Here is an 18,485-nt window from a genome sequence, read left to right on the forward strand (position 1 = left end):
TAAAATATAAAATGAAGATAAATACAGGAACAGATACCACTGAAAACTAACCAACTAACTTTTAAAATTAAATTAACTTAAATTAAATTAATTAGATTAAATTCACTTAAATTTATTGTATTTTATTTTATTTATTTTTTACTTTATTTTATTTTATTATAATTTATTGTAGAAGGTGCGTAAAAGTAAAAACTGTAAAATAAGGAATAGGAATGCTGGAAAAAATAAAATATAAAATGAAGATAAATATATGAACAGATACCACTGAAAACTAACCAACTAACTTTTAAAATTACATTAACTTAAATACAAATAGTGAGTAAAGAAACAAATGCAAACTGTGCAAAGGTTTAACACAGCTAGTGACTGAAACACTTGAAGAATAAAACTTGAGAGCTCAGGTAGTCCAGCTCATGGGCACATTAACGTTATGCTGCAGCTCCAACTGATTGGCTGTTTTTGAAGAAAGGTAAATCAAACGTCACATGATCACCAGGCGCTGCCTTCCGCTGAGAGCTGCTGCCAGATAATCGCTCCCCGCAGGACTCAGATGTGGAGCGAGCGTTACAGGTGGAGCAGAGTGTCGAGCCGGATCCAGGACCAGAAACACAGCAGCAGTCTCAGCGGTCTCTGCAGATCCCGACAGCCTGTCCCGGTGAGTGTGACGCGGACCGAGCCGCTCACTCGGTCACTTGTTTGTGCGCAGCTTTTTTCTCTGTCCCACTGGAGTGTTGTTTTCCACGGAGCTCGGGCGGGTTTGGGAATTAGACTGGCAACCTGTGAGGCTGAGAGGTGCACACACTGTAACTTCTCTGTCTTATCTAAGATTATAGGATATATCTAATAATAGCAGCTGAAAGCTACACTAAGCAGTGGTAGGATATGCGTTTAAGCAGCCGTGCAAACACTTCCCACCGCCGCGGACACGGACACGGACACGGAGAGAGGCGCTCCAACTTGTAGGGTCTCTGCTGAAAGCTCCAGTGCAAGTGTGAAAGCAGCGGATATGATATGTGGTTAGAGCCTGCAGGGAGAGTGCTCTGGGATCACAACTGTGTTTATTAATAAGCTTAAGTACACAGATCTTTCTCCAGTTAAACCCAGTGACAAACTATTGTGCCTCCTTTAAATGCGCAAATCTCTCTGTAAACACTCCAGAGAGAGAAACCAGCAGCTTGTGATCCTGTGGTCAGGTTTAACTTCTGTGGAACATTTGTCAATAATTTGATTTTTCTCCACATAAACAGCTAAAAATCTATTTAAATACATCAATAATTCACCAAGAGAATATCTGAATGCCTGTTTTTACGCTCTGTCTGCAGCAGTGTGACTGAGTTTAAGTGTCTCACAGCAGTTTATGAGATGTAAGGGTGTGTGCAGTTTCATGGAGGGTGAGAATTAAAGCACATGATGCATGTGTGTGACAGGCGAAGGGAGCAGAGGATATACTAAGTGCTGTCAGTGCACTTGCTCATGGGATTGCCCAATTGTAGCTGTCATAGCGCAGCTCAGTGGGGTCACAGGGTGTCAGTGAGAGGGCTGCACACTGCTCAACCTCATAGAGACGTAACTCACTGGAACTCTGTGGGCTGAGCTGAAGAGGACGCATGTTGCCTTTGTGTTTCGCCGTGTGTGCACGCCAGTATTTGTAATGACTAGTCACCAGATGCCCCCACAACAAAGATCATTTTCTCCCCTCAGTATTTGCAGTTAATCAGACTCCAGAACTCACCACACGGTCACTGAACTTCTGCTTCATGTCGGTTTACGTGTCCACAGCTGTACGTGCACAAGGTGACCACACAGGTCGGTTTGAAACGCAGCATCACTGACGCACTTGTTTCAGAGGTGGGACCAAGTCACAAGTAATGCTAAGTCTTTTTTGGGGCTGCAGGCTGAACCCACGGCCGCTGTGGCAAGGACGTTGCTTTGGTTCACCGCCAGATCACCAGACGCTCACTCTCCCCACTAAGTCAGGTCTGACAAGTCCCAAGTCAAGTCCCAAATCCTGAAATTAGGCTTCCGAGTCCCAAGCAAGTCATAATGTGCTCTTCACCAAATGTAATGCCATTTTAATAACACAGTAATTACATTAGCTTAGCATCAGCTCGCTAACTATGCTAATATCAGTCTCGACTTGCCGTTCTTTGTACAACTTCAAATATCGAACAAAGCTGGAAGTTGCTGCGTCTCTGTAATGTTCGACCTGCTCAATTTGCGTACTGCTGTTTTTGTTTTGTGCGTGAACAAGCTCGTTTTGGTCGCATTATTTTCCAGCTGGCGCTCAGTAGCATGACATCACACCTTCACAGTTCTTTCTGGCAGCCTGATTGGACGCTGTTGGATCGGTTCAAAGAAAGTGGATCTGGGGAATTAAGAGCCGACTTGCTGGGAATAGTGTTAGTTAGGTGATTCAGGAAGTTATTAGGGATGCACGATATTGGATAGTGGATTTTTTGCCAATAACCGATACCGATATATCCTCTTCTTTCCCCACCTAATTATTTTCTGTAGTGGAATTAACATTATGTTATGCATGTATATGTCGTGACGGCAATAAATGAAATGAAATAAAATAATTTTCAATTTATGAAATATTCATCCATCGTGCAAAATAAGAAAAACCATGTTGGACGATTCCAATAGTTCGTTTTACCGATGACGTGCCGATATTACCGCGCGTCCCTAGAAATGATTTGATTCGTTGCACACTTTTTAAAATAACATACTCTGTAGTCTTTGACCTTTCGGGGGGGGACACATCAAGTATCTTCAAGTCAAAACGCACAAGTCTAAGTGAACCTCCGAGTCATTGGTGTCAAAGTCCAATTCGAGTTGCATGTCTTTTTCAGTTTTGTCGAGTTGAGGCTAAAATGATCAAATGAGGACTCAAGTCTGACTCAAAGTCATGTGACTCGAGTCCTCATTTCTGTTCACTATAAACCAGCGTGTTACTGCAGCTCGTAATGAACTCACATACAAAGGTTTAGGATTGGAGGAGGAGGATTACAGCAGGAAAGAGCTGTTCATGGTTGTGTGTTTGAAAGCTGCGTATCTGCTGCTTCCATCATTATCTCTCCATTCTTCTGCCAGTACACCCAAACACAGTTCGTTGTACTGACTGGAGCTGAATTGGTTTGCCAATAGTCAATTAATGTTTCAAGCAAAAACAGCAAACATTCTTTTATTCCAGCTTCTCCAGTGTGAAGATTTGTTGCTTTTTTCTGTTTTATATCATATTGAAGTGACTATCTTTGGGTTTTGGAGTGTTGCTCAGACAAAACGAGACATCTGAAGGCTTACCCGGGGCTGGAGGAAGTTATGGTGGTTACTTTTTATAAGGGTCGGGGATAAATTCAGGATAGTCTTGTGATATTTTGCCTGGCAATACATGGGCGCCAAGTACAGATTTTTTAATTGCAAATACAAATTAAACTTTTGGTAGCCTCAAATAATAAAATCAGTTGCTTTTTGAGTTCACTTGATGCATTTTGCTGCAAAAAAAGTGGTTAAATGGACACGAAGAGACTGAAAACTTTATATAACTAGATAAAACACATGTTGATTAAGCTTTTCCTCAAGTAATTGATTTGCAGTTTAATGAAGCAAGATAATAAAAGGTAATAGTTTATTCAGTTTCAGTTTATTTACTTTATTAATCCCCCTGAGGGGAAATTTAATGTTTTCACTCTTGCTTGTCAATTACACACAGTACAAACAGGACCTATACATGCACAAAGTGGAGAGATGTCAGAGTGAGGGAACTGTGTTATTGCAGTACTCAGCATGTTGCGAAAAACCCCAGTAATATTGAGTTGTGACTTAAGTATTGGATCATATTTTATCGTGGGGCCTGTGCTGATTCCCACCTCTACTTTTCTCTACTTTCTGATAATTTGCCAAACAATTCATCAACTGGCCAAAATAAATATTGACATGATTGTTGGCTGCAGCTCTGGCATTGACTCGATTAAGTTGAATAAATTCACAGACAGTGTCAGAGTCATTAAATCAGTTCTCGGTGTTGATTTAAAATCCGAACTGAAGTGCTCACCACATTTTGTTTTCATGGGTGTTCCCGACTGTCAGTAAACGTGTCACACAACACAGGTCGAGCAAGCTGAGATGTTCGGGTGTTCACATTTTCCTTTTGTGCCCGTCTCCTGCTGAGACTTGCCTGGGTGTGTGTGTGTGTGTGTGTGTGTGTGTGTGTGTGCGTGTGTACCTCCGTGTGTATGTGTGCGTTTAGGCGTGCATTTACACTCAACCAGACTTGTCTCATCGATGACAAGTAATTTGTCAGAGCGGACAGGCAGCTATCTTATTGAACAGGTTTTTGCATTTTCATGGTGCTGTTTGCTTTGGTTATCCATTAGCTTAATGATGCGTGTGGTGACATGCTTGAGGACTGTGCACACAGCATGTTTCTGAAGTATTGTTTTCAGCTAATTACAAGTCTCCTGCACATCAAAACAAAAGGTGGCGCGTCACTGTCATTATGATAAAGGAATGGTTTGTTTTAGCCATCTGAGCTCGCAAAAATATCACCCGCTGCTGAACTGGGGTGTGTTTTCCAGCAAGTGTTTCACAACAGAGTCTGTGACACAAGGAGTGTCAAAGGTGAGCAGCCTCCCACAACCGGTTTCCTGTTTAGGCTCCTGTGATGGAATACTGTATCACAGCCAGCTCACCAGCCGGCCTGCCAGTGGGCCGCTCAGATTACGTCTGACTGGCAGGAAAAAAGCCACCAACCCAGTCAACCACTGGCTCAACCAGCACCAAACCTGTAGACCAGTTAGTCAGCCGCTCAGGTAAATCAGTTACAGCCGGAGGAGGCCTCGCCCATACAGCACGGCGAAGTGCAGTCACACAAATGAAGACGTACACCAGAGCGCGGGCCCACGCGGTCACGTCTCACTCCAGCTGTTTGACTGTTCACACGGCTTTATGGATTTGTTATGACTCATGGCGATGACAACAGTGTGCCTGTCTGTGCACGTTTCAGTCGCTGCTGTTTGGAGGTTTTACTTTGAAGGCAGCACGTAGTGAGAATCCGTCGTAGAGTATTGTAGATACAGTGGAGGCTCCTGAACAGGCTATAAATACCCTCATGCTTTAAGTGGTTGGAGTGTCTGGAGATACTGCTGGAGGGCTTCTTCAACGTATTGTACTAGTTCATCTGCAGCCTTTTGAACCCACAGCTGTTGATGAGTAAAAAAACCCACCAGCAGTCACAGTGATAACCTTTTAAGGATTTATGCTTGGCGTAAAGGTGTGTGTGTGTGTGTGTGTGTGTGTGTGTGTGAGATAATTTTCACATCTGCAGATGTAAAACAAACTGTTTCAGTCACTCTTACTGTTTGCTCTGGTTTTGTTAAAGCTCATCGTCCATGACGCTGTCTTTGTGCTTCAAAAGACTGACAGTTTAACATTGTTTTTCTATTTATTGTAATAGGTACGGTACATATTTTAATTATAATAATAAACTTTACATAGAGCACTTCTCACACGAGAGATGTAGCTCATTGTGTTTCACAATGAAAATGCAATACATGAAAACAATATCAAAAAGGAAACAAAATTAGACAATGCAGAGTCAGTAGGTGTCGACCAGGAGGCAACCTGCGGCCAGGGGCATGAAATTATCTGGAAATTAATAATGGTTATTTTTAAACATTCACATTTTCATTTGTCATCGTCGTAGGCCTGACGTGATTATTGCATTCTACAGTTGTAAAAATGTGCAGACTGCACATCAGTTTAAAAAAGTTATAACATTTCATCAACTAAAGTGTGCGTCACACGTCTACAGTCTGGAACTATAGCAGCAGTGGTTAGCCTGGAGTCTCTGTAGCAAGGCTAGCTATGGTTTCTAAATCCAAATAGGAAAAGTCGTGGAGGGAAATAAAGGATTTAATAGTGTGTGGACAGATTAATTTGTGTTCACGACCAGCGCTTCATGTACAAGACTGTTGCCACAGCGGCCCAGGTTCAACTCCAGCATGTGGCCCTTTGCTGCATGTCATTACCCCTCTCTCTCTCTCTCTCGCTCTCTCTCTCTCTCTCTCTCCCCCCCTTCATGCTTAACTGTCCTATCTATCAAGGCAAAAATGCCCCAAAAAATATCTTTTAAAAAAAAATAAATAACAGTTACAAATAGCCCACTGCAGTTGCCACCATGTAGTGAATCATATTTATGAATGCTCATTTAGACCTGTTCATAATGTCAGTGAGCTAATTTAGACTCAATAGGCTGTTACCTTTATTTAAATTTGTTTTGTGTGTCCAGACAGATTTAAAAAAAATGTATATTTTTTGGCCAATAATGGCTCTTTCAATAGTAAAGGTTGCCGATTGCTGACCTCGATGATAAAAGATGTTTTGGTGAATGTAACAGAGACCAAAAATGAGAGACTTATTAAAAATAATAATGAGAAAACTGACATTAAAGTCCAGGTAAAGAAAAATCAGTCATTTCTTTCTTAACACATTATAACATTACATGTTGAAAACTGAAAAGATTGTGAACTGCATTAAGGATAGACTGATACATCGGCCGGCCGATATATCGAGCCGATATTTTAGTTTTTTACTTGTAACGGCATTGGCCGATACGCGCGTGGGTTCGCGGATTTATTTTTCCCTGGCATGATTTACAGACAGGCATCCACGGGCAGCTCTGTGTTGCCAGAAGACCCTGCAGCGCACATGCAGCAAATCCCACTGTGTACAGTAGTTGTTGTTTTATTTATGCTTCAGCTTAAATATTTGTTTATTTTATAAAGACATTACTGGAAGATTTAAGAGCACTGAACTCTTTTTTTTATTTGAATGTATAATAATAATAATAATAATAATAATAATAATATTCTACCTGTTCTATCTCAACTTTCCATCTTGTTTTAGTTTTTTTTTACTGTTCAATAAATGTTTCTTATTTTAAACTTGAGACCTGTAATATTTGTTATTATTGTGTCATTTTTTTAATGTTAATTGAGGGAGCAAAAGCAGTATCGGCCCCAAATATCGGCTCAAGAAAATCGGCAGTCCATAATCGGTCATCGGCTAAGGGTGATGGAAAAAAATCGGTATCCGCATCGGCCCTAAAAAATCCATATCGGTCTATCCCTAAACTGCGTGGTACTAAACTGTGGAGTCAGACAGTTAAAGTGTTTTTCACCATTTCTGTGTCCAGGATTTTTTGGGCGGGCCTAAGATTATGACTCGATGACGCACTGGAGCGTCATTAACACAACCCCTCCCCCACTATATAGAAACTAGCATTATGTCAGAGCACATGTACTGTTTTGTTCACCCCCTGGCAAGTTTACTACGTCGGCTCTCTGAGTTTGTTCAGTCTAATAAACACATGAGCAAACATCTCTCTTAAATGCCACAGTTATAAAACAAAAGCTAAACAGCTGTCGGTGACATACCTCTTGGTCTTTCAGCCCGAATCGACAACCGGCCCATTGACAGTTACTACTGCTGTGGGTGTGTCTCTGTGCCAACGTTGGCTGCTGTTAGCTGCTAAACAAGAGGCTATCGTCACGCAGCGGCTCTCTCGTTCTTCGGTTCGAAGAGTGTGTGTTGTGCTACCATAGACTGTGTGTGCTGCTGAGTTAGCTGCTAACAAGAGTCTGTCACTTGGCTGCCCCCTCAGCGTCTCAGAGCAAAGAACACCTGTGTTGTGTTTCCATGAACAGTACCTATATTGAAACCTAATTGTGATTTCTTTAATCATTTAAATTTGGCTAGGTGCAAGAACACATTTTCTGTGATCTGACGAACTCTTTTTTTTATCAGGTATTCCATAATTTGGAGAATAGTTGACAAAAACAGTGCTGCCTATTTTCTTGTGTGTATAATTGTGTGCATTGAAAAGAAACAGCAGTAGAAGATCTGAAAGCTGGTGAAGCATTATAGAGCGACAGAGAGTCTTCAAGGCCGGTTTAAAAACAAGTAAAAGAACCTTAAAATCTATTCCAAAACACACAATGAGCAGGTGGAGTGTAGCTAAAACCGGGATAATATGCTCTCTCTTCCTTGTTTTAAGTAAGCGCCGAGCAGCATGAGTCTGGATAAGCCGAAAATATTTCAATTGACAGTTTCAGAGGGTGAGTACAAAGAGCACTGCAATAATCCAGTCTATTTGAAATAAAGCATGAGTACGTTTTTCGCCGTCTTTATAGAATAGGAATGGCTGTACTTAGGTAAATACCTCAACCTTTAATATAATATGTACGTGAGAGGGTAACATATACGCTGCAGGTTTTGTTGGCTGCACAGGAATCAGCATCGATCCCCCATCAACAAAAGACATGACTTTATTTCACAACACACTCTTTGCGTCAGTTCACCTAATGTGATGGTGGCTTATTATTATTTTGAGAGGTTACATAAACTTCAGTGGTTAATAAATCATTCATGTGTAAAATATAATGTCAGAAGCTGTTGTACACAACCTGACAAATTCCACAGGCCTCTGTTAATGACTTACTGGTATTAATAAAATAAGTCATTAATAAAGGCTGATAGATCACTGTGTAATATGCCATCAAGTCTGCAGCTATTAAGTGTGTCAGTAACAAATGGTTTGGGCAATAATGTTGTGAAGCCCTGCAGGTAGAGGGGGTCAAACAGTCCGAGGGAGGGTCCTTCCTCGTTAATTAAAAAGAACAAAAAGGCAGCAGAGGAGGAGGACATAGACACATAAATCTGGAATCATGAACTTACCATCCAGACGTTACTTTTATCCAGCCCTTTATTTATTATTGCTTCTGTGGAAACTTTAAACTTTACTAATCTTTGTAATAATCCGCAACAGATCAAATGACTGTGGGTAATGTGAAACGTGTTGCTCATGTGACCAACTCACAGAAAATTATAACAGAACTGTAGAGAGCTCTACACAAAGGTTTAGCTTCTTTTAGTGAGCTGTTTTGGTTTTCCAGCCTGCAGACTCTCACTTGAGGAAGCAGTGTGTAGTTTAGTGCCAGATTGCAACCGACTGAATCCCCCTCCCCTCACCCGTTCATCTCCAAAGCCCCTTTTTACACAGAGACCGGCTGCTACAAAGTCCCTTCTCTACACCTCCTTTGCATTTTTACACAGAAACAAACAATGATAACATCAGGCCCTGAAGGCAAAAGAGGCATGACAGGCGTGATATATAACACGCCACGGTTGGCCTCTAGTGACAAGTAACATACGCATCAGCATCATTTTCTAAACAATAACAATAGCCCCTTTTCCACCAGGAGCTTTTATTACCAGGAATTTATTTATCTGGGTAAAAGATTTCCTGGTAATCTGTGTGGTTTGCATTTCCACCGCACCTCAGTGTTCCGGAAAATTCATTTAAATCAGGCCAGTGACGTAGATGATTCGCCGTGTGTCCTGTATTTGGCTGGTTACATGCTGATAGAGAGTTGGGTCTGTTTGTCTCAGCCAGCAGCTCAGTTTAAAGTATTCGCCCAATTTTAAGATAAGTGTCAAACTAAAGTACTGGTTTCTTACTCGCTAAGGTTTAATGTCACTTATAGTAACGAATGTAGCTGCCGTCAACTCGAGTCATTTTCAAGTTATCTTCACTTTGTTTCCACCGCGGCCGCTCGGCTGTTCACCAGTTACGTTTGACGCGTAGAGGTGTTTATGTGTGGATGTGTGTGTATGTGGAGGATCGAAAGGAACTGATACCGTTAGCGTTTATCAATACTATGGTCTCTGATAATTTAGCCCCGGGGCTAATTTAGCACCAGGTTTCGGTACCTATCCTTAATCAAAACACAAACGAAGTGAAGGTTGTGTGAATGAAATAAAGTTTGCAGCGGCTGCCCGTGCCAGGAAGTGCAGAACGCTGCAAGTGTGTTTTCCACCAATCAGTGTTCTTCAGCACACAGCCCCGCCCCCTCCTACCCCCCTACTAGGTACTACGAAGTTTGGGGTTGAGGGAAGGTTTTTTACCCGGGTAATTTCGGTGGAACGCGCTGAGGTTTTTCAAAATCCCGGGTAAATGATAAAAGTTCCTGCGGTGGAAAAGGGGCTCTTGGTATAACATGACAATAATCATTTACCATGCCTGTAATATGGCGACAGATCTTGTCCTTTGCACAGAGGGTAAGTCACTGTTTTCCCAGTTTGCGTATATTTCTTCTTCTTTGAGCCGCTAACTGCTAACAGCTACTTTTTAAGTCTCCAACATGATACGTAATGAAAACATCACACCCATTCCATCGATGGTCACATCTGCCATACGTGTGCGTTTCACGCAGACCTTGTTTTGTTGCTGTTACTTCCTCCATTCCTGGATTAGAGGCGAGACAACTCTGCCCCCCCTTTCCACAATCGTACACAGCGAGGGGGCATGAGCTCCAGTTTCCCAATTTGCAGACATTTTCGGCTGCTGTTCCTCTCCTTTGAGTTAGCTGCTAACTGCTGCCAGCTGCTTTTTAAATCTCAAAATGTGACACCTGTTTTGCTCATGGTCCCGTCCTGCTGGCTGTCCCTTTTACACATACATTGATTCAGCACCGTTACTAGCTCTGCTGTCCCCCGTTCTCTTATTCATACCTTTTTTTACAGTATGGCGAGGCAATACAACAGCGAGATATTTCCCGCCTTGAACAGGCAGTGTAAAAGGGGCCCTAGCATGTCAGAGAACCTACTGTCTTCAACATAAAAACATGAAACGCCCTCTCTAGAGCCAGTGTTTGGTTTCTCCACTCTGGGCTACTGAATACACATGGTGGACTCTGTGGAAGAGGACCCACTCCATCAGGGCTTATTCCAAGGTAACGAAAATACACGTCTCTTAGTTTCAAGTGATTACACACACAAATGAAAGCCTACTCATTATATAATATCCAACTTCTGCCAACATATCCCCTAAAGCCTACACACTGGACCTTTAACATAGCTGTTTTCAGCTAGCACAGCTCTGATTGACCTGCTGTGAGCTTCCTGTTCACCTCCAACTGACAAACAGACAAAGTTAGCAACCAGCTGGTGAAGAACGTGGAGCACGTAGCAGATAAAGAGCCACATATTTTCCCTGTGGAGCTGACCTGAACGGACCTAAAGTAGAGTAAATGTTGGACTTATTTTTTTGTCAGGTTGCCAGACGCAGACTTCAAATGAATGTTAATGCTGCTGAGCGTCCACTGAACATGTGAACAGGTTGCAAAAATGTTCACTGCGATACATTTACAGTGTAAGGTGACGATATGTCAGAGTTGAGTTTTTAACGTGAGAAATCTTACACTATGAAAAGATTGAAACCTCATTTATATTTAGATACTTGACAGATTAAATTAAAGGCTCCTGTTTTATAAGAAAAGCAGCTCTGAGCAGCTGGTGACTGGTAGTAATGTGTGTAAAGCCTCAGCTGTTCGTCGCCTCCACCCCCTAAACACACACACACACTCCAGCCACACGTGCACATGTCAGTGTGTGAGTGTGACCCTGGATAAACAGGGGAAGAGAAGAGAGGGACAACTGCTGCGTGCTCTTCTATTGTTATAGCCATACCTGCCTGTCTGCACTGTTTGGAAGTATCTGTCAGACTGCTGTGAAAAACAACCTGCAGTCATTTCATTCAGCTGCAGCCCCCTGCCCCTCACAGCCTGAGGGGGAAAGTATGCAAGACATCGGCGCTCTGACAACAGACGAGCAGTCCTATACATGCAGCGGCTCGTCCCGCTGTGTCAAGTAACAACAAGGTGGGAGCATGGCAGTTTGTCGCAAAAACGCACATTCAAAACCGAGGTTGTTCAGAGGCACAAGGGAGCGAGCGCCTGGCTGTCTCTCGAGGAAATTTGGATGCTGTCATTTTCTGTCAACAGGCGAGGGCTCTGTGTTGTGCGTCTCAAAGGATGCATCTCTGTGAAATCTGCTGTATTTTTTTTTTCTCTGCGAGCCGAAAATCTAAACAACACTTGCAAAGCAGACGTGCAGCGCGGCTGCTTTCTGAGCAGTGTGTGCACCAAAAAGATAAGAGTGTAGTTTTTACCTTGTGAGTCTGCTCTTAAGTATGCTTTGTGTGTCATTCTGAGAAAAAGTGCCTTGATGAATTTTGGATGAGGCCTGCGCTGCTCAGTTAGTCGAAACAGAAAGAAACTCGCCCAAAGAAGTGGTAGGTCTCAATTCAGCATGAATCCCAGGGTAGGGATGGAGCGCTAAAGCTGTGAATTATTGTCATCTGCATGCATGCCCAAACCTGAACTGATCCCCTCTGCTGCGTGAACCCCGCTGAGCCCAGAGGAAGCAGGTTCTTATCGGGGAGGAGGACAGGAAGAGACAGAGTGGAGGAGGAAGAGAGAGTGGGGGTTGGTGGCAGCATGGCAGCATTTCACTTGACACTGGTTTCCTCTGAGAAGTTTACACAGATATGACTTCTCATTGTTGTGACTGTAAGTGGCGCTCGACTTCTCTGATGTAACAACAGGTTATATTTGTCCCTGTTCTGCGAACCACATGTGTCTTTGACAAATATACCTCATAAACTAGACCACACATTTCTGAAGAAATCCTCTGATACAGAAGTGGGTGAACTTGAAAGGCATTTGCCAGGCAAGAAGTGTGATGAAACATGCTTTTAAGTTGCATTATGGGAATTGTAGGATGCAGTGTTTTTGCACTGAAAGCCAGGATGTCTTGGTTGATTTGGACCGTTCTGATTTTAATCTGTTTCTTGTGACATGAAAAGATGCTCAGAGTGGAAATAACTTCAGCCTTATGAGTCTAAATAAATCCTTTTTTTTCTGTTGCATATTTGATCATTCAGGGATGACAAGTACGTTGAGCCACATCAAGATTTGATGTTCCATCCTTTCAATATTAGATGGTGTCTGGAAATAGATATTTAGCTTATATAATTATAAAGAAATGTATGAAGTTAGTTGATGGTAAGTGAGAAGAAGAGAGAGATAGACATGATTATTCAGATCTTTTACCAGAAAACTGTGACCATAAAATCCTGCCTCTTAAAGGGGCAGTCCCTCCAGTGTGTTCTGGGTCTGCCCCGGGGCCTCCTACCAGTGGCACGTGCCCAAAACACCTCTAACAGGAGGATCCTGATCAGATGTTGAACCACCTCAACTAACCCCTCTGAACGCGAGGGAGCAGCGGCTCTACTCCAAGCTCCCTCCAGATGTCTGTGTTTTGAGTCTCTCTGTAGTTGCTTTGCATCTCTTTGTGGTCATTTTGAGTCTATTTTGTAGAGGATGGGGGGGCCCTGACACTTAAGGCCCCTGGGCCTGTGCCCTGTAGGCCCGTTCAGTAATCTACCCCCGGACTCGATTGTATTGCACAAGTTGTGTTAGAATTTGTAAACAGATGTTTACTCAAATTCAGCAAGAATTTTCTCAGTTTTTTGGATTCTTCGTTCGCCCTTGAGGCATGCAAGACAAACAAAAGTCTCTTCATTAATTCAGTGTAACACAGAGGGTGTCATTGATATACAGATTATCATTTTGTGGGTGAGGTGTTCCTTTCATGAAAGTACGATGCTGAATTGCAGGAGTGCTCCTTTAAGAGGCAGGATTTTCTTACGGTCACAGTTGAGGTTAAAGATCTGAATGATCATCTGATGTCTGTCTGTCTTTCATTCTCGCTCACTTTCATCTTATGATATAAGGTAAATAACTGTTGGCAGACACCATCACAGTCACTTTGCAATTATGGAAAAGAGAGGATAAGAAATCTTGATGTAGCTCTTAATAATAATCACTCATGAATGATGAAGTATGCAACAGAAAATGAGGATTTATTAAGATGAAAGCCTGAAATTATTTCCAGTTTTAGCATTAAGTCTTTTCATGTGATGGATCTTCGTTAATAATTTAATGCATAGATGTTTTTATGTCTCTCTTAGAGGTGGGCACCGTTAAGATGATCGCCTCCAGCATCCCTCACCAGTAGCTGGGCAGCATGGCTTCTGCTCCTCCTTCCAGAGAAGACACCAGTCGCTCATTAGCACTGCACTGGAGGCTAACACCGACATAGATACTCACCACGCTGGACGCCGACTTCAGACTGAACCGAAGCAGGCTGAGCTGCACCCCACAGGCCTGGTTAAACATACTTATGAACTGCCTTCAGAGGATGACTTGTGCCAGGGCGGCACATGTCCAGCACAGTGACGTCACCACAGTGTAACAACAGCGACATCTGGACTGAGACTGTGGACCATGCTCTGTCTCTGATCGGGTGCTTTGGTGGCAGAGCTGGACTGTGCAGCTCTTCCACACTAAGACAAACCTGGACTCTGAGCCATGTCTCTTCTCTCAGCCCTGAGCATCGTCTGTGGATTGATGCTCCATGTTTCATTTAGTGCGCTCAGCAATCACTACTGTGTTCCCCGAATGACCGTCCCCTACCAGAGTGAGTCAAATTCTCAGTGTCATCAAGGCATAATCTGTGTTTCTGGGAGTCATTGTATCAGCTCAAGGATGCATTTGAATAGTTTCACTATGATATGTGAACAAGCAGTGCAACTTTAACTTCTTAGTTTTTGTGCTGGCTGGGACAGGCTTATTGAATTTCAATGAATTTGCATTTTGTTTTTGCTGTGGGAGCATTTTCCCAACTGCACCGAGTCACAGCAGCTGAAATGTAGAAAGTAATGCAGATTCTCTCCTTTTTTAGACGAGCTGAAGTTGTTCAGAGAAGAGGGGATCTTCAACTACTCCACTATGCTAATGAGAGATGACCTGGGCGTGCTGCTGCTGGGAGCCAGAGAGGCCATTTACGCTCTGGACATCAACAACGTCTCTGTCAGGAAGGATGTGGTAAGAACACGTGAAGAGATTCATGAAAAAAAAAAAAGATCTGTTTACGGAGTCAGCAGGTCTGGCACTTTGTCCTGATCAGCTGTAAAACAACTGATAAACACACACATGCCTGCAGATCAGCTACAGATCAACATGCAAACTGTCTTTGCCTTGATAATATAGTTATTAATTAACTTTTAATTATTGCAGATTAAAAATAAAAAAGATTTATTGAAGATTTATGATATTTCATCAAAGTGGCTGAAGGCATTTCATCAAATAATCAGGAAGAGACTCAAGGCCGGACTTGTCTTTCTTTATCATGGATTAAAACTTTATAGTTTACAACCACATAAAAGGAACTCATGTCTGTTGCTGGCCACGCATCACAGGTGGTGTTGGTGTGGCTGTACGTTATGAGCGGGTCAGCTTAAAGACATACTTCACCCCCCAAATGACCACTGCTGCAGCAGTTACTCGCCCCATGCTACGCTGAATTTGTGAAGAAAACTGCTGTTTGCATGCAAATCCAAAAACTGGGAAAAGTCTTGATGAATTAAAGTCACAGTCATCTGCCTTTCCACAACAGCAAAACTGTCACACAACTTGTGCAGTAAAATCCAAGTCTCATTTATCCAGTTATATGCTTGGTACTTCCCAAACAGGCAACCCTAAAAGTGAAACTTATCTTTGCTCTCCTCAAAGTAAATCAGTATTTCGGAGGTCAGGGGAGTGAATTCCAGAGTTGGGGAGCAGAGTGGCTGAATGCTCTGCTCCCCATGGTAGTGAGGCGAACGGAGGGGACAGTGAGGTGAATAGAAGAGGAGGATCTCAGGGTGCGAGCAGGTATGGTGATAGGAAGGAGGTCAGAGAGGTACAGAGGGGCGAGGCTGTGGATGGCCTTGTAGCTCAGAAGTATAATCTTATAGTGGATGCTGTAGGTGATGGGGAGCCAATGGAGCTGCTGTAAGATGGGTGTGATATGACTGGTGGATGGGGTCCTAGTGCTAATTGTGAACCATCTGCAGTTTATGGAGGATTTTCAGGGGGAGACCAAACAGGAGGGAGTTGCAGTAGTCAAGCCGGGAAGTGAAAAGACTGTTAACTAGTATGGCAGCGGTGTGAGGTGTGAGGGAGGGGCGCAGGCGGTCGATGTTGCGGAGATGAAAGCAGGCTGACCGGGTTATGTTGTTAATGTGGGATGAGAAGGAAACCGTGCTGTCGAGGATGACACCCAGACTCTTGACTTGAGGGGAGGGGAGGATGGAAGAATTGTCAATCGATATGGTGAAACTGTGGGCTTTGGCTAGAGTGGGTTTAGTGCCGATTAGTAACATTTCTGTTTTATCACTGTTTAGTTTGAGAAAATTGCATGTGAACCAGGACTTTATTTCATGAAGGCAATCAGTAAGGAATGAGGGAGGGAGGGTGGAATCAGGTTTGGGAGATGTAGAGCTGGGTGTCATCCGCGTAGCAATGGAAATTGATGTGTTTTTTACAGAAAATGTGACCAAGAGGGAGTAAGTAGATGATGAATAACAGGGGCCCCAGGACAGAGCCCTGGGGCACACCTGTGGAGACTGGGAGAGGGTGTGAGGTAAATGATTTCCGCTGAATGAACTACTGAACTAACAAAGTCACAAAATCACACTAACAAACTAAATGATCAAGGCAGTGGTAGATCAACAGCTCCTGTGATCAGCGAGGTAAAATTACTGTTTTTCGCAATGGAGTCTGGCAGTGAAGAGAGCATTGATATGTTCCACATTTAGTCCCGTTCCCTGTCAGAGAGGGCTGTCTTCATGGGAAGTTCTGCGCATTTGACTGCATAAATGATTACACTGCACGTTTTGATATAGTTTTGCAGTTGTTAAATACGGTCGCCGTTTTCGTCAATGTATCAAGAATTTTCTTTGTTTTTGGATTCTTTGTTCATGGCAGAGGCATGTGAGAAAAACAAAGGTTTTGTCATGAATTCAGCGGAACACAAGGTGAGTAATTGATATACAAATGGTCATTTGGGGAGTGAAGTATTCCTTTTAAAGGTATGCTCTGCAGGATTTCCCTAAAAAACAAACGTATAGACCCGTACAATCATCCCTTACAATCCTCTAGAAGTGTGTGGCGGTGCATTTATCTGCAGAGGCTCCGCCTTCTGCCTGTATTATTATTTTTTTCTCTTTTTATGTGCTCGGGACATTTTTGGGTGCTTACACCCACAGCGCTCAGGTGAGGTCCAGGCTTTATAAAAAGGTGCCAGGCATCCAAGAGACACAGTGCCAAAAACCAAACGCATAGGGAGGCGAAATGCCAAACGAGAGTGAATTTGGATTTGGCTTTTACTTTCACTTTGAGCATGTTTACGAACACTTCACGACAATCCTGCACAGTATACCTGTAACATTTTCCCTCAGAGTGTCTGATATGAAGGATTTTTGGAGACTGACAAAGTGAGCGTATCCAGTACACAAGAAAAAAAAAGCAAACTGGAATAAAGTTAGAAAATAAATTGTGCAACACTGACATCTCAGACACATCTTGGCTGCAAGAGCATTTCAGTAACATTTCATAATCACTTCATTCCTCCAGTAAGTGCACTCTTTGTACATCTGTCTCACTATTTTGAGGCTGAGAACATGCTCACAGATTCACATCAGATTATGTAATGACCTGTTCTCACACCAGCAGCCAGGTCAACACTGTTGTCTGTTTGTCTCGTGCAAATTTGCATAAGGAACTTGAATGAATAATGGTCTTGTTGAACTCTACAGACAGTAGCCTGTTGATTCTTAGTTGCAGTTACAGCCAACAGTCACAACTGAAGAGGGACTGGTGTCCCAGCCAGCAGGTAGCTACACCCTTCTAGAGTGAACTGACTGGTCTTGACGTTAGATAAACAATGATGCGTGTGTAGGGTAAACGGGCTGCGGCTCCACTGTCGTGCTGCGGGTTGCGACACTGTTCCTGCATGCTTTGACAAGACACTTTCCCTCTGTTGATGCAGGTGTATTGGCGAGTTACCGAGGAGAAGCAGAGGGAGTGCAAGTACAAAGGAAAACATGCCGAGGTTTGTGTAATGTATTTCAAAACAGAGCTTGCGTACGCTAAGTTTTACTTCTAGGCTAAGAATACAGCCTGAAAGGACGACTGTTGATGATTGAAAGCAGTTTACTCCCCAGTGCAGTTTATCTCTGTGCATTTGTAAATCATTTATGTGGGAGTCTTTTTCCTTTTTAGAATTCTCTTTGAAGTGCTTTGCTTACAGCTTTGTACTGAATGTCCAAATAAAGGAAGGAGTGGAAAATGCACGTACACAGCCTTGACCTTTTTGGTCACCAGCTCAACCTCAGGCAGCCAGTGCTGTCATTATATGTATGTGGCATGTTTGTGTTTTTGCGGCTGAACTAACAAAGCTCTGACCTTGGCATTCTCTCTGCTGGATCTTGTTGCAGGTGGAATGCCGTAACTACATTCGGACCCTGCACAAAATGAACGAGACTACAATGTATGTCTGTGGCACCAATGCTTTTAGCCCCGCCTGTGATTACATGGTGAGTAAACTGAAGACTATGGAGTCAGTTTGGAGGATTTTGTAAGTTGTTTTTGTAGGTAGGACCTCTGTTTATCAGCTGAGGTGGTGGTTTCAAAGGGACGGACTGATGGACCAGCAATTTCTGAAACTGGTCCAGTATTCAGCACAGAGGGCTGCTGCTG

At 43.0% G+C, this 18,485-nt stretch overlaps 1 protein-coding gene across 1 annotated transcript in view; it reads left to right on the forward strand.

Moving 5' to 3' along the window:
- The first annotated feature begins 515 nt into the window (after window positions 1-515).
- LOC117254478 (semaphorin-4E) overlaps window positions 516-18,485 on the forward strand; it is a 30,813-nt gene continuing 12,843 nt past the window's right edge. Inside the window, exons 1-5 of the mRNA XM_033622817.2 lie at window positions 516-655; window positions 13,874-14,382; window positions 14,647-14,789; window positions 17,776-17,838; window positions 18,224-18,322. Of these exons, the coding sequence (XP_033478708.1) occupies window positions 14,274-14,382; window positions 14,647-14,789; window positions 17,776-17,838; window positions 18,224-18,322 (414 nt within the window). The 5' untranslated portion in view covers window positions 516-655; window positions 13,874-14,273. The remainder of the gene's footprint in view (window positions 656-13,873; window positions 14,383-14,646; window positions 14,790-17,775; window positions 17,839-18,223; window positions 18,323-18,485) is intronic.

Source organism: Epinephelus lanceolatus, chromosome 6 (genome assembly GCF_041903045.1).
Source record: "Epinephelus lanceolatus isolate andai-2023 chromosome 6, ASM4190304v1, whole genome shotgun sequence".
NCBI classification, from domain to species: domain Eukaryota; kingdom Metazoa; phylum Chordata; class Actinopteri; order Perciformes; family Serranidae; genus Epinephelus; species Epinephelus lanceolatus.